Source organism: Tyto alba, unplaced genomic scaffold, assembly GCF_018691265.1.
Source record: "Tyto alba isolate M040663 unplaced genomic scaffold, T.alba_DEE_v4.0 Super-Scaffold_17, whole genome shotgun sequence".
Taxonomy (NCBI): domain Eukaryota; kingdom Metazoa; phylum Chordata; class Aves; order Strigiformes; family Tytonidae; genus Tyto; species Tyto alba.
In genome coordinates, this window is record NW_024881279.1 from 3,402,280 (window position 1) to 3,425,322 (window position 23,043).

Consider the following 23,043-nt stretch of genomic DNA (forward strand, 5'->3'; position numbering starts at 1 on the left):
CGATTCCTCCAGCCTCCGCCAGATCCTCAGCATGAAGCGTTGCTCCTTAAGGGTGAGGGATGGGGCTGGTGATGCTGGAGAAAATATGGCTTCCAGTAGAAACACCTTCCATATAAAACAGATCCTTGTCTGAGACACCCAGCTCCTCAGGAAAGATCTTGACTTTAAAAGGACAACACACAGCAGGCTCAGGCCAAAGTGTGTCATTTTAGGCTTAAGGAAAAAGGAGCAGCAGTGGAAGCTGTAAAACAACCTAGCAGGAACACTCCTGGGGATTTAAACTGTCCTGAAACATTACAGAGCTTTATGCCAGGAGAGATGCTTTTCACTTAATTTCTCATCCTGCATGAAATAAACACCGATAGCATCGGAACGACCGAGGCACAAGCGCGACCGTGCCCGCAGCCAGTTGCCCGTCCCCTCTGCCCACTGCACAGCACAGCCGTGTAGGGAAAGGGGTTGCCAGTGTTATTAATTAGGATTAGCATGGTCGCTTCTCATTTGCTTCTTCTTAAGGAGGGGACCAGGGGGTGCTCAGGCACCTCAGCGGGAAGCTGCTTGTGCGTGCTCTTGGTGAGGGACCTGAAGGCACATCTGGAACTTGTAATTAGCAGTGGTTTTCCTTCCAGCCTTGAAGGGGCTGTAATATTTACACCCAGTACTTCCAAGGCCGATCCCATCTCATGCTTTGTGGACATACCCACATACCGCTGAGAAACTCTTCTTTTGGTAGAAACTCTTCATGGTCAGACGTCACCTGCGGTCGTGCTGCTTCTTGTGAAGCAAGAAGCAATATCCTTCTAGTTAAAGAATATCCTTCTCCATCATTTTATATACATGGGAACTGAAGTGCAACAGCCTGATTCGCTACCTCTCGCAGCTTCATAATGAGATTTGCAGAAGTTGGTATTTTCCCATAAAAACTAAGTTCCTGGATTCACATGATTGGAGTACGAGGCTCTTGGAAGGAAGCAGGATGAAGAGTCTTGCCCTAATGACTGTAAAGTGAAGCCTGAAAGTTTGAACCTGAAAGCTCCGATGGACTTAAGGTTGAGAGGCAAACAAAAAGAAGCTGAAATGTACAGTTTGGGGATGTTATTATTTAACGCTCAGAGTTGGCTCCTTCCCGCATTAATGACACAGGCAGGAAGTCGTGAGAGACCTGAGAGGTGAGCCAAGAGCTCCTGATCTCTATCCCTGCCTTGCTGAGGGCCATCCCACGTCCTTATGCAAATACCATTTACTTAAACAGGCCCACGGTTCTCCACCGGTGATCTTACACAACCGCTTTAGGCCATTACATTTCATAAACCGGCTCAGGAAAACAGCCGCCATGCAGAAGCTGTTTGCAAATCCAACTTTCACACGACACTCAAATCAGCCACAGACTTTGGTAAGCCCCAAAATGCTGGCCCGAGCATCTGAAACCCTGACTGGAAACCTGCCACCTGGGTGTTCCCCTTCACCAGGGTGCTTGGACCCTCCCGTGCCGAGCCAGGCTGCCTTGGCACCGAGGCGACACGTGGGAAAATGACAGAGGAAAAGTTTGCAAACCCCATCAGCTCTCGCAGATGAGTCCTTTAGAGGCTGCTCCAGGTGCTGGAGCTCAGCAAGGGAAGGAGAAGGAGGCTAAGCCTGCAGCAGCAACTTGGTGGGTGCAGAGGGACCACAGGATGGCTGGAGCCCCGCAGCAGCGCAGGTCGCGGGGACGCGGAGGGGACTCGCTGTGGGTGCCAACCTCCTTACCATTCTCACCAGCCTCCAACATGCCCTGCAAGTATCGGAAGGATCCGGACTGCTTAGGCTCCGAAACGGGCTTTTCATAATCCTGAAGCATCTTGTAGACATCCGACTCCACATCAATCCCATTTCTGTTCCGTGGGAGAGACTTCAAGGCATCGAGGCTGTTTTAAAGAAAAAAAGCAAGAGAGGCTCAAGTCAAACATAAACAGAAATTGTCAGCTCATCGGGGAGGTCCTGAAACCTCCACATTCCCACAGATTCAATTCAGCACCGCTCTGTTCCCATGGGTTTCTCTGCCTGGAGGTAGGTCTGTCCCGGGAACAGCCACAGAACCCGGGTAGTTAAACTTGTTCCATCTTCAGCTCTGATTGAGCAACACAGCCAGGGCTGGCCCAGTAACCAGATGCCTCCAGGAAAGAGGGCAGCTGCTTATAAGCAGCTCTGCCTCACATGGAATTTATTGAAATAACAGGTAAAACAATGCATTTCATTAATTACATAAGGCCATGGGGATCTACCCACCCCTCGTACTGCTGGAAAAAGCGGGTGCTGCTGCCAGGCACAGCAAATCCCCTTACCATCCCAGCGCCTCCCTGAAGTGAATGTTTCTGTAAGGCATTAAAAAATCCATTTGCCAGACACAGCTCAAATGAGAAAATCACCCCACAGGGGACAGATCAGCCCTGTAACTGTCCCCACAACCACAGGCAGACCTTCAGCACCCAGCCCAGGAGCTGCTCCTTGTCTGTGAGCGGCGTGATCCGGGTACCACAGCTAACAAATAATAAATTAAACTGTTATTCCCGTTCGTTCAATATACCAAAACATGAAAGGCGTAGTTAGGAATCAAAATATTTCAGGCACATTGTCCTGCTGAGTAGAGATGAATTCAAGTGCTGCTGTGTTTGCTGAGGCCCCAAAGCACAGCACAGATTTGAGGGAAGGGACTCCTTTTCCTTTTTAAGGAGAAGGTCATCAAGGTCATTGTAAAAACCAATAAAAACAGCAAGAGCCCTGATCCCTATCAGGCAGCTTAACTAACTTTAGCCATCATCTGATTCAATTTCTCCAGGGGCATTATATTCATGCCCGCTTAAAAAAAAAAAAAAAAAAAACCAAAAAAACCCCAAACCAACAACAACAAAAAAGAAATAAAATTCACTTTCAAACAAAGGGAAAAAAAGCCAAACAAAATTCACTTTCAAAGAGAAGCCAAAGCTCCGTTTCCTGAGAGCGACCTGCCTGGCAGTCCCATCCCTGCTGCCGGCTTCTCCCGCTGCTCCGACCTCTTGAGAGAGGGGCAAATGGGAAAGGACCGATCCCTGCAACTCCCAGCCAGCCCAAACCCTCCCCAAGTGCCTGTCTGCCCTGCTACAGCCCTCTTGTACATTAATTCACACGTTTTCAATGAAAAAGGGTAGATTTTGACCAGTCCAGCCCGATCGAGCACAAATTCAAAGGGAATGAACTTCTGACCCAATTCTACTCAAACACCCAGCCTAATCTTCTGGCTTTTGGCTCACGCACAGATAACATCAGATTTTGTTCTCTCTATTTTTTGCGCGGTTCTCTTCTTTCCAACTTTATTAACTTTCTTGGAGCAGCACAGGGAATAAGCTGGCTCGCAGCGCCACTGAAATATGAATTCATGCAGGCACAGAGTTCCTGAGCTGAAAAGAAACTCTCTTTGCTCTTTGTGTTTGATACAGACGTTATTTTCTTACAGAATATTTTGCCAGTCTGGAGGAGCATAAATCAGCAGCAGCGTAAGCTGTGTGAAAGCATCGCAGTCCACAACCTAACCTGTCTCAAAGTGTGAGTTATCCACCCAAACCGCTCTCGGCTACACAAAAGCTTTTTCTTTCCTAGGAGCATTACTTATTTCCCAGCCTCCCAGACAGCTGTGTTAAGCAGATCTTACACTTATAAACATCCCGAGTTTACTGGGGTTAATTTTCTCTGCGACACCTCCAGCTCCCAGGCCAAGTGTTTGCTCCGGGGTCTGTGGAAGTGTGATCCCCACTCCTAGGAGGGCAAACGCCTTCCATCCTGCCTCGAATATATACTTTGAAAAAACAGGGTACTAATGCCTGTGACACTCCCTAACATTAATCCCAGCCTGGGGACTGGATCTGATGCCGCTAATCTACCCAGTCCCAGCGGCAGTAGAAGGATCGTATGTAGATCTGGAAAACCTTCACCTTCACCCGTCTCCAAGATACACAGTTGTACGTTGCTTCAGCATCACAAGCTTAAATTCAGTGTTGCAGTTGCTACACAGATACACGTGGCCATTTTGTTCACAACTTGGCATCTCCAAAACTCCTTTTTTTTTGGTTTTGTTTTATTTATTCATTCATTCATTCATTTATTTATTTATTCATTCATTTATTTATTTATATATTTATTTATTTATTTGGTTTATTTGTTTTGGGGGTTTTGGGGTGTGTGTTTTGTTTCTGTTTTATTTTTCTCTCCCACCTGCACCTGACTATACACGTGGCCATTTTGTTCACAACTTGGCATCTCCAAAACTCCTTTTTTTTTTGTTTAGTTTTATTATTTATTTATTTATTTATTTATTTATTTATTTATTTATTTATTTATTTGGTTTATTTATTTGGTTTATTTATTTGGTTTATTTGTTTTGGGCGTTTTGGGGTGTGTGTTTTGTTTCTGTTTTATTTTTCTCTCCCACCTGCACCTGACTATACACGTGGCCATTTTGTTCACAACTTGGCATCTCCAAAACTCCTTTTTTTTTTGTTTTGTTTTATTTATTCATTCATTCATTCATTTATTTATTTATTTATTTGGTTTATTTGTTTTGGGGGTTTTGGGGTGTGGGTTTTGTTTCTGTTTTATTTTTCTCTCCCACCCGCACCTGACTAGCGGAGCAGGAGCCGAACCCAGCATCTCTGGAGCTCCAGGAACTCCGGGAGCAGCACAGCCTCAACGCCACCCCCCCTGAAACTGAGTTTGCACAATCGGCAGCGGGACCCGGAGCGGGACCCGGGTTCTGATCCTACCCCGGGGCCGGAGCGATGTGGAGCCCGCTCAGCTGCCCCGGCAGAGCCGCCTCGGAGCCGCTGCTGGCGTAGAGCCGGGTCGGGTGGTGATGCTGCACGTTCAGCAGCGGCTTGTTGTCCATGGGGCTGCCACCACCCCCCGGTGGCATCGACCTCCTGCTCTGGGCAGGCCCGTTGTCCTGGAAGAGAAGAAAAAGCAGAAAAACCTGAGATTTATAGTCCTTGGTGGGATACGCATGGAGAGGCTGCATTGGGACGTGCGGTTTGCAGTGATAATATTTTATACGTGCTGTGGAAAACAGAGATAGGCAGCAGGAAAAGGAAAACTCAGGTTTGACCTGCAGTTAAATCTTGCGGAATCTCTGCAGCTTTTCTTGGTCTCCGACCAAATGAACTTGCCTGTTTCTCCACAGTGAGCCACTGCCAAGTATTCTGCATTTATTCTCCTGTAAAAGCATATTTGTTATTTCCGCCAAAGAAAGTCTGCTTCTCATTTCGCGTTGCATCACTCTGAGAGCACTTATCGCTCTCCTGACTTCGGGGCAATCACTCCTGATTTACATTAGCAAAGCAGGATAAAACCCGAGCTCTGCAGCTACCCGTGCAGGTTGGGCAAGACCTGGAGCCAAGGGGCCAATCCTGGTATTTGCTCCTACTTGCAGCTACCCTCATCCACAAAGATCCGTGTTCGTTTTGGGAGGTTTTCTCCCAAAATAAGATCAGTCATTTATGGCAGGAAAAACGCACTGGTCGAGGGTTTAGCTTGTTATTCATATTTTCATTTGCTTTTTAATTCCCAAGGCAAACTACGGAAATTCTTTTGTCATACGACCTCAAGTCAGAAACTCAGATGCCATTAAACCGCAAGTTTTCCATATTATTTTACCTACATAAAACATTACCTATGTGTTTTTCCAAAGCTTTGTTAGCCAGCCCCGTGCATACCCATAAATCCAGCAGTACCTACTGCTAATCTTGCCACAAGCCACCTGAGCCAGGTTTTACCCACTAAAGCTCAGCATGGGGAGCAACCAGCTAATTCCAGGAATTGGGAAAAGCAGTAGAAAGCCGGACACAGCCTGAGGACACGCACCAGCTGCTGCTGTTTCCAGCCATGCGAGTCAGAAATGTGCCTGTACCGATGGAAGAAATAGATGCTGCTATAAAAGGCTGTAATCTGTTTAATCTCTTTCAGGGCAGATCCCCAGCATTGACGCCTCTCACCAGCTTTTCAGTAGACTGAAGCTGATGCAAAACCAAGCAGAAAAAGAAAACACCGTCCTGTGAACAAATAACAAAGTACATATTGTAGGGCTCTAATACAAAGCTTACTTTTGACTAAAATAATCCAATAAATACTAATTGGAAACAAATGTCTATCACTGGTGCATAGCAGAAAATACTGGTGCTCCCAAGCCTTGTAAAAGTGAACAGCTAAGAAAAATAAAAACCAGATCCTGCTAGAAAAAGTCCAATACTTCAGTTCTTCCTAAGGCAAAACTTCCATTGATAAAAACTGGGCTTAATTAAGAACTGCAAAATGGTGTCTTTGAGTTTTTTTCCCTCCTGCCAGCTGAAAAACTACAGACTCCGGCAAGCTCCCAGCACTTCTACCGCCTTGAAAGCCTCGGCAGCCACCCCGAACCCTCTCGGCACTGCTCCTTCCACACTGTGCATGCACACACATGTGGGGAAAACTACTTCCAATGTAATAACTTCAAATTATCTATTAAAAAAGGAATTTCACTGCCAGGAATAATATAATTTTAACAGTTCCCCCAATTTATACTCTTAAAAAAAAAAACAAAAAACAAAAAACAAAAACAAAAAACCAACCAGGCTATGGGTTTCCAATTCCCAGATTTACATTATTATTTCAAGGGAAATAAAGAAAACACTTTCAGCCGTGACACTGAGCAGAAAAGAAGGATCAGAACCATTTTGGGGAAAAAATCAATGGCCCATGCTGGCTGGCAGGCCATTGTGAGCTACAGTTATGCTTTTAAAAAGGCATTATGGTTAATTATCTGTGCGTCGGGGCCCAGATGAACACTTGGTCCAAGGGAAGTGGTGGCTGGAGCCTCTGCTCTCCTCTCCTCTGTCCCCCTGGCTCCTCCACACCAGGAACACCCAGACCCTTCGCCGGGGCTGGCAGCTATTTCTGGAGTGAAAACCTCCTCCATCGAAGGCCCTGGAGACCATCACCCCCACCGACTTGCTTTCATCCAAGGTAGCTTGTAAAGTGTTGCCCATTCATCCCTGCTAAGCTCGGCAATTTGTACCTCGAGAGCAAACGTTGCTATAAAGGTAAAAACTTATTGCTTGGGCGCTCTCCAAAAGGCACGAGCGCCGGGTGATGGGAAGCGGGGGGAGATGTTTCAGAGCCCTCCCTGCACTGCCGAGCTGCTCGGTGTCCCCGGTTGCCACCAGCTCCTCGTCCCTGTGGGATGAAGAGGATGCTCGTGGCGGTGGCAGCTCAGCCCTGTTATAAAGCCACAGCAGCATCCCTAGGGATCAACGGGCTCCTCCGGACAGACACCGGAGCTCTCCCACTACCAAGACCAAGACATGGAGATGAAGCAATGGATGTCCCTCAGCCTTTTCCACCAAGTTCTTCGCAGGCTCTGGAGAGCTGTGCTTCATACTGGGGGCAGCTAACAGCTCTGTGGGAAGCGCACAGAAAGCATTTACCCCTCGGAGAGCACACCGGTCTGCTTTCCTTGTTGCTCCCAGTTTCTCTGCTATGCAATTTCCCTGTTGCACAAAAAGCTGTTCCCGAGACAGAGCTCAGTCTCCTTTTTCTCATCTCAAAGGCTGGGAGACCTCTGCAAGGCTTCCCATTGTGCAAAACACTCATGCATTCGTTCTCAGAAACCTAGAACCAGATGGATTTCTTTCCAGTTTTCAAACTCAAGATCGGAAAAAATTCCCCCCCTTTGGGATCTAATTTGCTTTTCTCTGTTGGCTTTTTCTTCCTGCTTTTTACGGCCTCTTCTGAATTAAGAGGGTTTACAGACCCTTCCGAAGAGCTGGCCTGCGAAGTTTCACCGACGAGAACTCTTCTAGCCTACGACACAAACTCGCAGTCCATTTTCTCACGCTTGATTTCTACGGCCATCGATCATGAAGCGTAACCAACCTCCTGACACGCAGCGCCTGGCGCTCCTGGAGCCCTGGCCTCCCCACTCCTGGCAAACACACTCCACGCAGCCACCCCCCCACCAGATAAATGCAAGGCAGAGCTAGAAAGGAGCTGTTTGAAGTCCCAGTCCCAGGGAGCTGGTGGGTTTTGGGGTGGTTTTGTGTGTGGCTGCAGCACCGAGCCAGCACGATGTGCAGAGAGCACCCTTGGCCAGCCCAACCTTCTCCCATCCCCACCTTGCTGGAGACCCCCAGCCTGCCCCTTCCTACCACGGGAAGGGATGAGCAGAGGAAAATGGATTATCTGGAGCAGAACGAGCCACAGCAAACAACAGAGGTGACCTGCAGCAACCACCTGCCTCAGCCAGCCCGTGCACGGCCTCACCAAAACACCTCCTCCTCCTCAAGATGCATTTATCAGCGTTGCACGAATGCAGCCTGTGCCTTATCAAGCACACTGAGCGGTGGCTTCCCGTACGCAGAGTCTCAAGCACATTCTTGGGTGCCACCATTTATTAAGATAAAAGAGAAATTTAACCGGGTTTGGGATGCCTGGCTCTTGTCCCCACCACACAGCGCAGCATTGAGAGGGTGAAAGGAGCTATTTTCTGAAGCAAACAGCCCATACCACTAATCAGGTGAAATACGAAGGCTGTCTATAAATCTCACAGGGGAAAAAGTTCATGAGATACGCACGAGGAAATCTGGAAAAGAAAGAGGCTGTTCTACCCCAAACAGGACTCATATATTGGGTCTGCACCTTTGCTGAGAACAGGAACAGGTCTTCGATTTCCTTAATGAAAACCTTTTCTTCTGCAACAGCCGTTGGCAAAAGGGAGCGTGTTTGCAGCTGGTGACCGTGCTGGGCTTGGGCTGAGCTGGGCACGCAGAGCCGGCTCTGCGGGGGCCACACAAAGAACTTCTGCTCACGTAGATACAACGAGTGGTAAGGCTGGTGCTTAGAACGAGACTCTACTAACAAGGGACCGATGCCACTTTTATTATAGTAAAAACATACTATCAAACTGAAACTGAAACAAGATCTCTCGAGACGATTAGAAAATAAAGCATAAAGGAAACAACAACCATCCGGATGACACTACAACAGGTAACTTGTCCTGGCATTCATCAGGAAAAAAAAAAAAAAAAGACATTTAAGAGGGAGAAAAGGAGCTCAGCTGAGCTGCTTGGGAGCTGGTGGCCTTGCTTCTGCAAGGGGCAGCCCCAGGGGTGGCATGCTCCGGCACGGCACCCGGCATCCCTTTCAGCAGCCCTTCTAAATGGGAATTCTGTGATGGAAGAAAAACAATGTTCTTAAAACATGGGATTTCCTTTTATATTTAAAGGAAAGATGCTGAATGAAGGATTTAATCCTATGAATTCCTCAAAGAGTCAGAAATATGGAGAACTTTTTTTTTTTTTTTCCTTCCTGCTTCTATAAGCACTTATTCAATTTCTAGCAAGTCCCTCTGGTCCACGCCTGCTTATTAGCAAATCGCTCGTCCCCTCTATCAGCTGAAGATATTTAATTTAGCTGCAGCGTGATGCCCGGACGCAGCCAGCGGAGCAATGATCACCATCAGCAAAGTGATGAAGCTCAAATGCTTTTCACAGGACACATCGTTTCCAATTTCAGGAAACCTAGAGGTGAGCATTAAAAGAAACAAGTCGAAGGTTTCAACAGAAATACAAATATACTCTGTGGCTTCACCAGAGCTAAAGCATACTTGAGGTAACGGATGTGAAGACAGGCTTTGCCTGCTCATTGCAGTTGTGCCCCTGGCTCTGCTGGAGTAGCTCAGTTGAGACACTCTCATCCCTCAGGGTTTTTAGTCAACCTGTAATAGGACAGAAGACTCAAACAATAAATACTTTTATCAAGCTAATCACTGCTGAAATAAGTATTCCCCTAAGTAGGAAAACACATGGCTAACCAGGATTTTTTTAAAGGTTTGAAAATCAGTCTCAGTCCCTGTCTCTCTTGGACAGAGTTTATCATATTTTGAAACTACCTTTTGCAGAGCCAACAAAAAGCATAAATCTCTTCAGATTTTTAAAATACATCAAGGTGAGCACAGTTTCAGCTGTCTAACAGGAATAACTGGGATCCAAAGCTAGGAAGTTTAACCCATGGATTTAAACCTAAACCTGCCTGTTGGCAAGCCGAAGTCCCCCCGTGCTCATCACCTCGGCCGCCCCGTACCAGCCAAGCTCGGCCCCTTCAGGGCTGCGTTTTGCCGAGCTGCAGGAGTTCACTGCCCTTCGCACTCAGAGAACATGCTATACGAGACATGATTTCTTAAGAGTTTTGGCAACTCGCATTTGTATTCTGATACAGTTTGGTAAAATACATCCAACCTTACTTTCCTAAAGTTTGACCATTTTGCTGCCTCAAGTTTTCTTATTCTTACGGAAAAAAAAAAAAAGGATTATTTTTTTTTCTTGGCCATTTTGTAAAATAACCTATTTGTCCTTCCAGATTTTTTCATCTGCAGGTCTTTAGCTGCAGACCACAGGTTTTAGCCACAGCTTTAGAGAATATCAGACTTCATATTCTCATCGAAAGCATTTTAAGTTCATTCATTTCTCAGTGTTTTAAATTAGACCCTTAAAAGGCCAGAAATACAAACAAAATAATTAATCTAAACTTCTGGACTATCAGACAGAGATTAAAACTGAAGAATGATAATTTAAGAGGCCAACGTTGGCTCCTACAACCTCCATGTAGGCACCTACACCCACGGCCTGATTTGGAAGGAAAACGGTAGCTCCAGCATATCTGAGAAACCTTCCTTGGGAGCAGACCCACCAGCTGCAGAGCCAAGCACACCTCTAAAATTACACCTCCGAGCCCCAGATCCACCCTGGAGCCCATTTGTGAAGCGGTGGGAGAAGATCAGCAGGGACAGGACCGGCAGCGGCTCCGGTTCCCACCAGCGCAGGCGTCCAGCCGCTGCGGGGATCCCCAGCAAGACGTTTATTTTCCTAAGCCCAGGGGAGCCAGTCCTGCTCTCCGTTATAAACACATGCTGCACCAGATTTAAACAGAGCTGAAGGTCATTAACAGCTTAGCTCAGCCGAAAGCAGTTTTCAGTTTGATGTACTTCAGATCCACTCTCTTCCTAAAACCAGAACGCGATCAGTCAGCGTCAGCCAGCCGCTTGCTGCCAAAACGTGGAATTAGAGGCACGAGCATTGCTAGTTGTGCGCCAGGAGGTCCAAGCATCCCTTGGCCATGGGGTCACTGGGAAGAGGTACCTCCTGTGACCACGCTTGGTCACTTGTGTCCATCCTGAAGCAGCGGCAGGATGAGCCTGAGTGTTCCAGCTCCCCATCGGTGCTGGATTTCTCGCTCCGAGGTTGGGTAATGGAGCCCAGATGTGCTCTGCAGAGCCCACCAGCATTTCTCCAACTGCCTCTGCAATATATGGCTAAAAGATGTGTCTCTGGCACTGCTCCCTCCCTGCCTGCCATGGAGAAGAGGGCAAGAGCACCTTCCTGCAGATCCGGGACAACATTTGCATGTCACGATTATTGTTATTAGGAGACCATCAGAGCACCTGCCTCCATAGCTTCACCTGAAGGAAAGTCAGCTTAGAGCAAACCCAGCACGGTTCCTGCAGGGCTGAGCAGAAGTTCGAGCCCCAATTCCCACCGTGCCTGCTGTCCAAGGCGCCCAGACAGCCTGGTGATGGGCTCCCCGGCTTCTCCAACAGGCGCCTGGCACTGCTGGCTGCCCAGGGCACAACGGGGTGAACTCAGGAAATGACAGGATACAGGCAAGGATTTTTTTTTTTTTATTTTTTTTTTTTTTTCAAAGCAAAGGTGTAGTTTCAGCCTGTGGCTGCCTTTTCTTCTGACCCAAGGGGTACAGTCAGACTTTGACGACCTGATTCTGACAACTTCTGGCAGAGGGCTTTCTGTGGGCAAAAATTGACTGCCTTCATTGCTGTTAGTCCTCTTTCATGGAAGTGTGACAAGCAATTAGGCCTGAAGATGTACCCCAGCATATCCTGATACCCTCAAGACTGAAATTCAGCCTGTGCACAGAAGACAACTTCAATAGAGTGAACCCTTCCTCTTCCCGCCCCCGGCTTTTCAACAGCAAAAACAGTGTCTGATAAACTGGCTCAGAAGTCCTGGAAATATTATTACCCCACAGAGGAGGTGTACGAGACGGATGGCACTGGGTTCATTTGAATGTAAATAACAGATTTACACCGTGGCCAATGTCTGCAGAAGTGGGATCACAATTCTCCAGCTCACTGCCACAAAAGAATTCCCATGGCAAACCCTTGTGTCAAAGGCTGCCCCCAAAGCTGGGGGAAAAGGGTAAATTTTAAAAGCTACACCTATTTTAACACACATTTCCCCATGAGCGCAGTTCAGATGTCCTGTCGAGATGTTAAGCTTTCCAGACTAAGCAAGCTTCAATCTAACTTTAAAAAGCTCTAGTAAGTACGATCCCACTATTTAGCTCAGCTCAGAAGATTAATAGATAAGAAAAAAGGTTGGGTGTAGTTTGCTGAAGCTGGATGAACAGAGTGTGTGGGTTATTTTATGAAATGGATTTCAAATACTCTGCCAAGTTCCTCTTTCAGTGTATACCACCGTCTGAAGAAAAGCTTTAGCCATCACGTCCTTCTTACTACACTCCTTTCATAGTCATCAGCTAAACACCAAATTAGTTTTTCAGATTTCCCTAAATAAGAGACCAAACCCTTAAAATCAGATGGTCTTTTAGTTAAAAGGCCCCAAACAACGTCCAGGTGAAACATGACTCAAGCTGGAGCCTGGCCGAGCCCCAGCCCGCCCGCGTCCCCAGGACGGTCTGTACCCTGAGAAGGCACGGCTGATAGTGCACAGGAGATGAGATCTCAGGACAGGGGCTCAAAGTGAGCCCCAGGGCCCCGTGACAGGTCTCCAACGTGCTGAAAAACACCCGTGGGTCATGTCCCAGTGGGCAGAGGGGTGCAGCCCCTGTGAGCATTGCTAAGGTTTGCTCAGCTTCATGGTCTTGGACCCAGCAGTCCGGCTCATTTTAAAGTTCTTACTTCTGTATTACATGCTGCAAGTTCTGCTGAAACCTCTTCAAGCTACACCAAAAGCATTATATGAAAGTCTCCATTGCTTTCTATTTAATTGCTCTTATGGCAGGGAGCAGGCTGATGTCAGCCTCACCGCCTCCCGTCAGTGCAAATTTCCAACCACAAAACCCCGTTTCCACAGGTAAAACACACAGACCTTTACGTACAGCAGCCTGGCTTTGTTTTTTCAGGAGTAATTCCATAAACACATGACTCCAGGAGCTGGGGCTTGACCAAAAGCACCCCCCACCCTCGCCCTGGGCACGGCAGAGCCGTCGGGGCCAGTGCCAGGCTGCGGCTCACCTGGCCGAGAGCACCCGAGAGGTAAAAGCTAAACATTTCCTACTAGCTTTAAATGATGTGTCACTTTTGACAGTGTTACAGCAGCCCTGACAAGAGTTATCTGAAACGTAGTTGCACGGATGGGGAAGTTTCTAAACCATTCGTAAATGATGGTTGGGAATTTCTTAACTTCTAGGAGGAAAACATCCACCCCCTTCTGAAGGAGGGCTCTCATGAGAAGCAGTTCTGTGATATAAAAGGAGGTATTATTAAAATAAACTGGTTTTAGGGTAAGGTAGGAAAATATTCCAGCTCTGTATTTGCTCACGCACACGTTCTGCACTGTACATCATACAGCACGAGGACAGCATACATCTAACCCAGGGACAGTCTCGCACAATGAGAGAAAATTAACCTACACAGACCCTCCTGAAGGAGCAAGCACTTTTCCACCTTGGTGCAGTCCCACTGATGGCCATTGGCGAGGGTCTGGTGGCTGCTGGTTCCCAGCAGCTCCAGCAAACAGCTTCACCCCCCCGGGGAGAGGCCACAGCCCTCCTGCGACTTAAAAGAGCTCAAGAGGGACTTGAGCTGCAATGCCACAACTTTATCCCTTAAGCTACCTGGTTCCCCAGGGATCTCTTAAAAATCCACAGCAATGGAAAAAAAGTTACCCAAGACCATCAAGAATGATTAAAATGTGTTTCCATTTATCTCGCCTGCTCCAGTGCAGAGGGCATGTTTTTAATATCAAGGGTGTGAGGGGGTGTTTAACAAGCAGACAGAGGAGGGCTTTGTACAAATGTATTGGTTTTATTAACACTTCCATAAAAAAGCAAGATAGCTGGGAATCACAGGCTCTGCTGAACCGGAGGGCACAGGATATACTGGCCGCATTTTCAAAACACCTTTGGGCAAAGTTCTGCAGACAAAGCCCTTCTGCAGAGCCAGCGTAAATACATTTGGACATGGGAGTAACTGCTGCATTGCAGTAACTCGATAAACTTGTGCGAAGGCTCAGGCTAGGTGTGAGCATCGCCAGCTCTCGTAGTCCTAAAACAAGCTCAGTCAGTTGCACATGTAAACAGAACTAATATTTGTGATAAGTAATTTTAGAAAAAATTAGAGTAGGTGAAGAAGCCTAAGAATAAAAGAACTTCTATGTATCTTATAAGTTTTATTTAACTTTCACCCATACAGGAAAAGCTAATGACCATTAACAGAAAAGAAACGTCACTGAAACCCCAAGGCAATACAATAACCCTGGATAAAAAAAGGTGGAAGAGTTGCAAAATTTCCTCCTCTCTCTGGCAGCAGCAGTGCCCTCCTAGCCACAGCTAAGCTCAACGACAGTCTAAACCCAGGAAGGATTTTCCCTCTGTCCCCAGAGCTCAGGGTCACTTTTCCCGCCGCGGGGAGTGTTGCTCAGGGCAGGCTGATGCTCCTGCCCCCGCTCCACCTCGAGCTGCCCCTGCCATGTGCATTGGACCAACCTCCCCGCTGACAGAAAACATCTGCAACAGAGGGGAAAAATCCCAAAACCATGGCAAGTGCCCTCCCCAGCCTCCTGCCTGCTCCCCCACCTCTCAGGGGAGATGCTGCTGTTCCCATTTCGGTGCCACCTGGCCGAGCCACCATTTAACACTACCATTCAATCACTTTTCTCACTATCTGGTGTTTGGCTTAAAGAACAAACTTAGTGAGCTTAACACTAACAGGCAATGTCCTGACTTCATCCTTTTCAATTTACTGTCTCTCTCCTCTACTCCCAGTTGGGGAAACTGTTGCTTTTTCAGGTGTTAATCGTATCACACTTTCTGACTTCTTTCCATAGCCACTACCAGCAGTTAATTGAAAGAAAAAAAAAAACCCAAACTGCATCACTGGCAACAAGCTAAGCTTCAGACTACAGAAACAATACATGCTTAAAACCAAAAGATGCCTACTTCATCAGCATGACTTATCTGAACATCTCTTCCTGTAAAAGCTGGGATAAAGTACACATGAAAACACAACAAAAACAATAGGATAATATTATCTTTTTCATTTTGGAATGCCCCAACCTTTCACTCATTATTAAAGAAGATAAACTCATCCCAAGTCAAAAACATGTCTCTGGCTTTCCTGCTATCATCAATCAGGCTCTCCAGTGGCCGTGGGCTGTCCCAGCCCTGCTGCAGCCCGGCTGTCCCGGTTCCCTGCATGCCCTGTGCCACTGGCCTGGCTGCACAGAGGCTGGGGGACCCCAGTGAGCAGCCCCCCCCACCCCCAGTATCCCCCCCACATCCCCAGCATCTCCCCTGCACACACAGTATCCCCCCCACACCCCCAGCCTCTCGAGACAGCTCGCTCTGCACACTCTCCTCCCAGCAGGTCACACAAGTGACTGCAAAGAGCAATTCATTCATCTGAAGTGAGCAACAAGGAAAAAAAAGGAATGGGGATAAGTTCTTTTCCCCGATGGCTAAGAGCAGGAACACTGTGAAGTCCACGTGTGCTTCTGCACAAACAGTTGGTATTTCTGAGTACACAAGCGGGCGGTTTCCTTACCTGCGTTAACAGAGTCAGCACTGAAACTGATGTTATCAGGTAAAATCACACGGGATGTATCTGTGTTAGTGCTTTAGCCAACAGCATCTTCTGTTTTGTCCTAAATCACCCCACGCTGTTACTATTTCAGTATAGCTCCTATTTACCTTCAGTGAGAAGAAACTATTCAAGTTACCTGGACAGAAGAAAACACCATTTTGAAGTTTCCATTCCCCTTTTTTCCCAAGATTGTTTTCTTTTCTTCCATATACCAGGATTATTGAAGCTCGCTTAAAGATACTGATTTATACAAGGGGTATATAGAAGACTTCACAGAAAAGGTTACAGCTACAACAGTTTGACACCTTATGGTGATACACAGAGAATGCCTTTGCTTTCAAGTGATTCGATAGGATATCACAGAAAAAAAAAATAAACACAAGTGTGCATCAACTTGTGTGTAACCTCTTCACCCAGTAAATTAGATCAGCAGATTTCGGTGGTTTATAAACCCCTGATATTTGAGGGTGAAACGCTGCCCGAGTATCCACAGTTCAAGGCTGAGGCTGCTTACAGAGGCTGTCAGGATTGAGCATGTTTCTGCTATTAAATCAATCCTCAACCAACACGCTGGGAGTTCCCATGCGACGGGAACACGGTCTCGTGCCAGGGCATTATCTCATCCTTTGTTTTCCCAAAAGCACGAGGCAGACATTTTCCCCTTCCTCCTGCCCCGCGAGCACCGGCCGGTGCCCGTGCGAGGGCCGGGGGCTCCTGGCAAGAGCTTTCCCAGGAGCAGCCACGGCCCATCCCCAGGGGAGGAAGGAAGGTCGGTCACCTTGAGAGAGGAAATTCCACCTCTCCGGCAAGGAGGCTTTAACCCCCGATTCACAGAAACAAGCGTGGCTTTTGCAAAAAAGACGTATATGGAAATTTCCTGCACAACACCAACCCATGGAGAACTCAAAGCAACACTTGGCGCCAATTAATCAAACGAGGAGTCATTCATCCTTAATAAAAAACAGTAACAATAATCTCCTGAGGCCAAAAATAAATATGAGAATATTGAAGATATTTTTAAAGCTGTTAAAGTCAGAGCTAAGGCACAAGTTAGCACCAAACCCCCTGTTCCCAGGTGCCCAGAGCTGGAACACCAGAGGCTCTGATTCACACCCGAAGCTCACCTTTTTTTTTTTTTTTTTTTTTTTTTTTTCACTTAGGAGCAAGTATGATCAGTAGTATAGTAGACTGATTCTATTACAAGGTGGCTATTTCCGAGGTCAGGGCAGGTACAAAAAGCTCACAGGAATGATGGTGCCAAGCCTGTGTGCAAAGGGAAGAAGCAGGTTTTCAGATGGGCACCAGAAAGCAGGGTCACCCCTGCCCTGCCAGCCAGTGCTGCCCCTCGAGCACATTCCAGTCCTGCAACCAAACAGACCTGAGCCCATCCAACAATGGTACTTCTAACGAAGCAAATCTGGGTACTTTTGCACTGTCCATCAGCCTGGCTTACATGTAGCGTTGCTTTTCTTGCACTGCCAGGTTCAGGCTGCTTGAAGAACTACGGCAGATGCAGGTTTGCCCCAGTTCCTCCTCTTCACCCCATCCTGGCTGGTATTTTCACATGGCAGCCTGCATGCCTTGCTCCTGATTTTAGTTGGAGCAAACTAGCGTGAATCTCTACGGACTGAGAATCTGGCGTTGTGCATGAAATAACACATTATAAAAAAAAAAAAAAAACCAAACCAAAACCAACTTAAGTGATGAACAGAACCAGCCTTCTCATCCTTCCTGTGCAACTCCCCTGACACCATGGAAAGACCAGCTTGTCCCCATGGCTCAGAGCTCACCCCCCAGTCGGATGGTTGGGTTTGGAAAGCCGCTGCTCACAGGGCACAGTGCGAGAGAGGACCAAGGCAAAGGGGACCGGGAGCATCGACAGACCGTCCCCATCCCTTCCCCTGAGGAGGACACTGGTGCTGCTCTGCCAGCTGGGTGGCACTGGGATGCCATTCCCGCTGAGGAAGTGCCTCTCCCTCTCCGGACAGCCAGAGGAAACCCAGCCTTTCACTCCACATAACCTATTTTAGCCAAGCGTCCAGGTTTGGGAGGACTCACATCCTATTCCAGCTCTGGCTACACGCTGCCAATTTAATTTCTGCTGCAATTATTCTCACACTCAGACACCTGATCCACTGTCAATTAGCGCTGACGGGGCTCTGCCCCACAGCCTGAAGCCCACATTTCCAGCCCTCGCGGGCCAGCAAGCTGCCAATTCTGGCAGTATGGGAATGGTCAAGAAAACAAACATCCTCTCCTTTTATTAGCACCACATGGCAGTATTTTGACTAGCGAGCTCACGCTACAAGAAGCTGAAGACAGTGGGATTTCCAGAAACTGATGGGCCAGTGCTCCCGCTCTCCCCACCTGCCAGGGAGGGACAGTGGCACCAGGCGAAGAGCCGGCGGTGACGCGAGACCAGAGATCCCAACACATCAGCAGTGATGTCACGTCTGTGTGATGGCAATCCTGATGTCACACGCTGGTGCTGCTGGCTGGAGAGCACCGAGCTGCCCCACGGCATCCCCGTGGGTCCCACCGTCACCCATGGCCAGGTCTGACAGACACAGCCCCTCGTTATTTAGGATGCTAATTTGAATATCACTGAATTTGCATCCTCCTCTATAGACCCTTGCTGTTAAGGGCAGGCTTGTACAGTGTAACCAGCTAATAACCAAAGTCTGCTTTTTTAAAAGTAATATTTCACAAAGGTGACTCACTAGCATCCTGTTCAGAGAAATTTCTGCTAATTGTGAACAAGCAGCTCTCTTCACTTCTAGCTTCTTCAGTTGTGAGGGCAATTATTCCCTGCAGTCACAGCATTAATCAAAGTTTTAATAAGGAGGATTGATTACATTCTTGGTCTCTGAGTAGGGATTTTCCACAAAACTCAACCGACAAACCACCACAGATTTAGAAAGAGAGGAGAGCTCACCAGCTGGTCTGATACCTTCCAAGTTCTCTTGCACGAAAGATAACTCCAAGCCTCACTGTCTTCAAGAGGAAGATTGCACCTGAATAACCTAAAATGTAATTATACGGTACATGCTTTTCTAGAAATCGCACAGATTTAGGCATTCTGCTCATGCTCACATGTTTCAAGGCCTTATCAAGAATTAGTGTAGACACAAGTCAAAAGAGTTTCAAGACATCTTTGCACAGTAGGATGGAAAAGTTGGTAAGAGTAAAACCTGGAATAAGGAGAGACGTGTGCTCCACATTACTGGAAAGGCCACTTGGGGTAAAACTCTCAAAACCCTTTTCAAGGACAACCCCAAACCTATTTTTGTGATTCGAGGGCAGAATTCCAACAAATTATTTTTTTTCCCCGTGTTTCAAAGCAGATCGGTTTTTATTTTTTTTCCAGATTCAAGGAAGTGCACCTAAAGGTGGAACATTTTGTGCCAAGCTATTATTTTACAATGAGTCTTTTATTTCTCACAACCTAGTGAGGGCTTTAGCTCCAGGGGCTGAACGAAGGCAGCACAGGACAGCCCTGGGGCATACAGCATCGCTGCACAGGGGACGCCAGCCACGACCGGGATCTCTGCTCCTGGGGGACAGGACGTGGCTGCAAGGGTGCTGCTGATCACCCTTAGCATGGTGCAAGACAGAGGACATCTGCAAGAACACCGGGGTTAGGACAGCTACTGGCACACGTCCCGAGCAGTCAGCGTGAGCCCCGCTCAAGACACAGGCAGTTTGGGGAGGGAGAAGAGTCGACCAGCACATCGAGCGTGCAACCAACGCAAGAGAAACATCCACCTCCTCAGAGGGACCAGAAAAACCATTAAGCAAGACAATGTGGAGATACAGTCATTGAAAAGGAGTACTTCACAGATTTAGACATTTTCAGTGTAGGTCTGGATTCAGGAAAATCCATCTCTACCCTCTCATTATATTCTATGTAACTGTCTAATTTTTAAAAGGATCCATATGTAACATATATTAATAGTCAGATTCAAATCCAATCTGCATTAAACCTCAGAAATGTTGTATCTGGCAGCAAAACTGCTGCACATTTGGTCCTTATTTAATATTATTCATAGGGTTTTGGGCACATCAAAGTCTATTAAGAAAAAATATCTGTCAAAAAAAGATTGCTGTAATTGATTAATGAAGCAAACATGGCCAGAACTCAAAGCCCAAGCACACAGATCACCCTGCTCTGTCAGTCAGGGCAGGAAAGATGAGCAGACCCACAGGTCGCTCGTGTGCGATACCGGGGCTGGTGCCGCCGTTCTGCAGCCTCTCTCCCCCCTGCCCCAGGGCAGGGATGCAAAATATTTGCAAATTCTACTGATCTGTCACAGGGCTGCAATGGCCAACAGTCACAGGTGTGACTATGTGGGGCTGTTCTTCATGGGGTTTGGAGAACCTCACCCCCTGTCCTTGTCAGTCCGCGATGTCTCTGCTGCCAGTGCCATCTCCCCGCTCCTCAAAGGGAAACGAGGACAACATCACTCCTCATAGTGGCATCCCACCCTCTTCCACCCTTGCAGGTCTTATATTCCTTCTGGACTGAGCTGAAGGAGGGCTGTGGGGGGACCTTGGGAGGGCATGTGAAGAGCCACCTCTAGGAATGAGCAGCAGAGCTAAGCCAGCAGCACCTGCACGTGAGCACTTTGCAAGCGCTGGAGAATAAGCTCTCATGGAGCAGCCCAGGACACAAACCACCTTTGTGGAGAAGGAAACCAAAAAGAAGCAATATTTAAACACTCAGCATCGGCACAAGAGTACTCCCGCACTGCTGTGGCAATCACAGGATTTTTTTTTTTTGTCTCCCTGAACTGAAGTGGTTTTGTTTTCTGAAGCTTGCAGGCAGCTCTGGTGCCTCCATCGCTGCTCTGGGACAGGTTGGCCAACCTGCAGCAGTGAGAAGGCTCAGCAGGCTTCAGTCCTGCCATGCACGACCTTGTGTGCCCTGGGAAAGATTGCAGCATGTCCATCAGCTCAGCACCCATCCGAGCTCCCCCCCTGCCCCATGTCCTCCTCCTGATCTCCTCGTTCCCCAGATACCTCTACAGCACGTGTGATGGGCCAGCACGGCCAAACCCAACAGTTGCATAACTCAGAGGCAGAAAGGGAGGAGCTAGACACCATTCTTCTTCCCTTTGAGTAGCCAAAGGAGAATGAGAGTAGTCTTTGACCTCATTAATGAGCTATTAGTTAAGAGATGGGTATGAAGGATGGAGCTCCAGCTCCAGCCACCTCTGGGTAGCAGGCTGGTGCTGGAGACTGCACTGCCTCTGCCCCAGCTCTCGGAGACCACGGGGTGGGAAAGCAGGGCAGGCTGCAGGCTGTGCTGGCAGGAGGGTCTAGGGAAAAGAGCTGAAGGTAGAAAGAAGAGACGAGCTGCAAAACAGAGAGAAGGAAGAGAAAGGAGTGAGACAATAAAAAAAAAAAAAAAAAAAAAAAAGAGGAGACCATTAATAAAAAAAAAAAAATAATCATCCACCACCATGTGAAGTGAAGTGAATCACTGCCATGGGATTAGCAGGGTGAGGTGGATTTTGGAAGCAGCCACGATGGAGGCATGTCGGCCAAGGCAGATGCAAAGAGCCCCCGGGCGTGCTGTGCTCCGGGAAGGGCGCGCACCGGCGGCAGCACCCTTGGGAAGGCTCCCGACACCTCCAGCAACAATAATGCTGACCACGAGCCTGGGCACTGGCCTCGAGGGGGGTCTGGTGCTGGGTGCTGCCTGCCCCAGCCTCCTTGTGCCACTGGCAAACTGATTCAACAAAGCTTAACTTGGGCGGAGAGCAAATACAGAGCTGGGTTTAAGCCAGATCAGTTCAGGGATCTGGTTCACCACGGGAGCCTGAGCTTCACCAGCGCAAGGAAAGCACAGCAAGACCTGCACGGAAAAGTCTACACAAACATGACATTTTAAAGCCACACATAGAGACTCCTCAAGCTCTGGAAGGACTGCAGGCAGAGCAGGGGGCTTTCCAGATGTGGATCTCCTCTCCTCAGGAAATCACGCTGGAAAACCAGCCTGGGTGCAGAGCTTCTGCTGCCATACCTGTGGTTCTGGCTCTATGTTGATCCGGTACGCTTGAGCCTTGCCATCTTCCAGAACAGGGGGTGACCAGGTCTTCCCTTCAGCTCTGCAATGGGAAATTAAGTAAACTCAACTGAAATTGCTTAAAAAAAAAAAAAAATCAACTAGGAAAAATAACATACTTTAATAAATAAATAAATAATAAAAAAAACCAAACCAAAAATAAAACCCAAACATATATATAGTATATAGGTCTGCCAGGGAATGCATATATATATATAGATATAAAAATATATATATAGTGTTTGTCTAAAATTAACCTCAGAAATAGTACAGTGGTAAACAGAGAAGATGCCAGTTCCAGGCTATTAAAACCACAAAAGCTCAAAACCATTCTTGAACTACAGGCTCCAGCTTATTGTGGAGTTTAAGATACAAACTTATTTCAGTTCAAGAAATGAGTAGACAGGCTTGTGGTGGTTCTTGTTTTGCATACTCCTGGCTTTGCCTCTTTCTTCTGGCTCTGAATCATAAAAGGTATTCTGATTATGTGTGTGTATATATACAAGTTTATGTGTGTGTATATATGTATATATATATAGGCATTCCCTGGCAGGCCTATATACTAGACCACAGCAGGAATTCTATAAATGCCTTTCAGGGAGAAGGCTTATGTGACCTTGCGTGAATCATCTTGACCCTTTCAACAGGTGCCAGACAGAAAAATCCCTAAAAATACAGTTTCCACTCAGAAATGCATCTCAGGCAAGCCAGAGGAGGATGCTGCCACTGTCCACAGATTTTCCATGTGCCTGATTATTTTTTTCCCCACAGAGGCGCCTGGGCACACGGCCGGGATGTGATCTCCAGCGTGGCTGTCCTCTTCCACACTCGGGGCACCCTTCGTCGGACTCTGGCCCCTGCCACACACCACGTTCAGCTTTGGTTTAATTATCTGCAGAGTCCAAGTTTGAAAAATAAGGAGCACAGTTTTAACCCAGGAATTCCTGGGGTGTTTTTTTCTTTTTACCTTTGGTATTTTGCATCTAAACCAGTCAGCATACAAACCTACCTTTCCAAATTCAGCGTCTCATCCAAAACTTGTCAAAAGCAAAGACTCCCACTGGCTTTAACACATCCCCTGAGGATCCATCCCCTGAGGATTTAA

At 47.5% G+C, this 23,043-nt stretch overlaps 1 protein-coding gene across 1 annotated transcript in view; it reads right to left on the minus strand.

Moving 5' to 3' along the window:
• PDLIM4 (PDZ and LIM domain 4) overlaps window positions 1-23,043 on the minus strand; it is a 53,280-nt gene that overhangs the window by 6,225 nt on the left and 24,012 nt on the right. Inside the window, exons 3-5 of the mRNA XM_042790395.1 lie at window positions 21,897-21,981; window positions 4,773-4,951; window positions 1,747-1,904 (exon numbers count right to left, since the gene is read on the minus strand). Coding sequence (XP_042646329.1) covers window positions 1,747-1,904; window positions 4,773-4,951; window positions 21,897-21,981 — 422 coding nt within the window. The remainder of the gene's footprint in view (window positions 1-1,746; window positions 1,905-4,772; window positions 4,952-21,896; window positions 21,982-23,043) is intronic.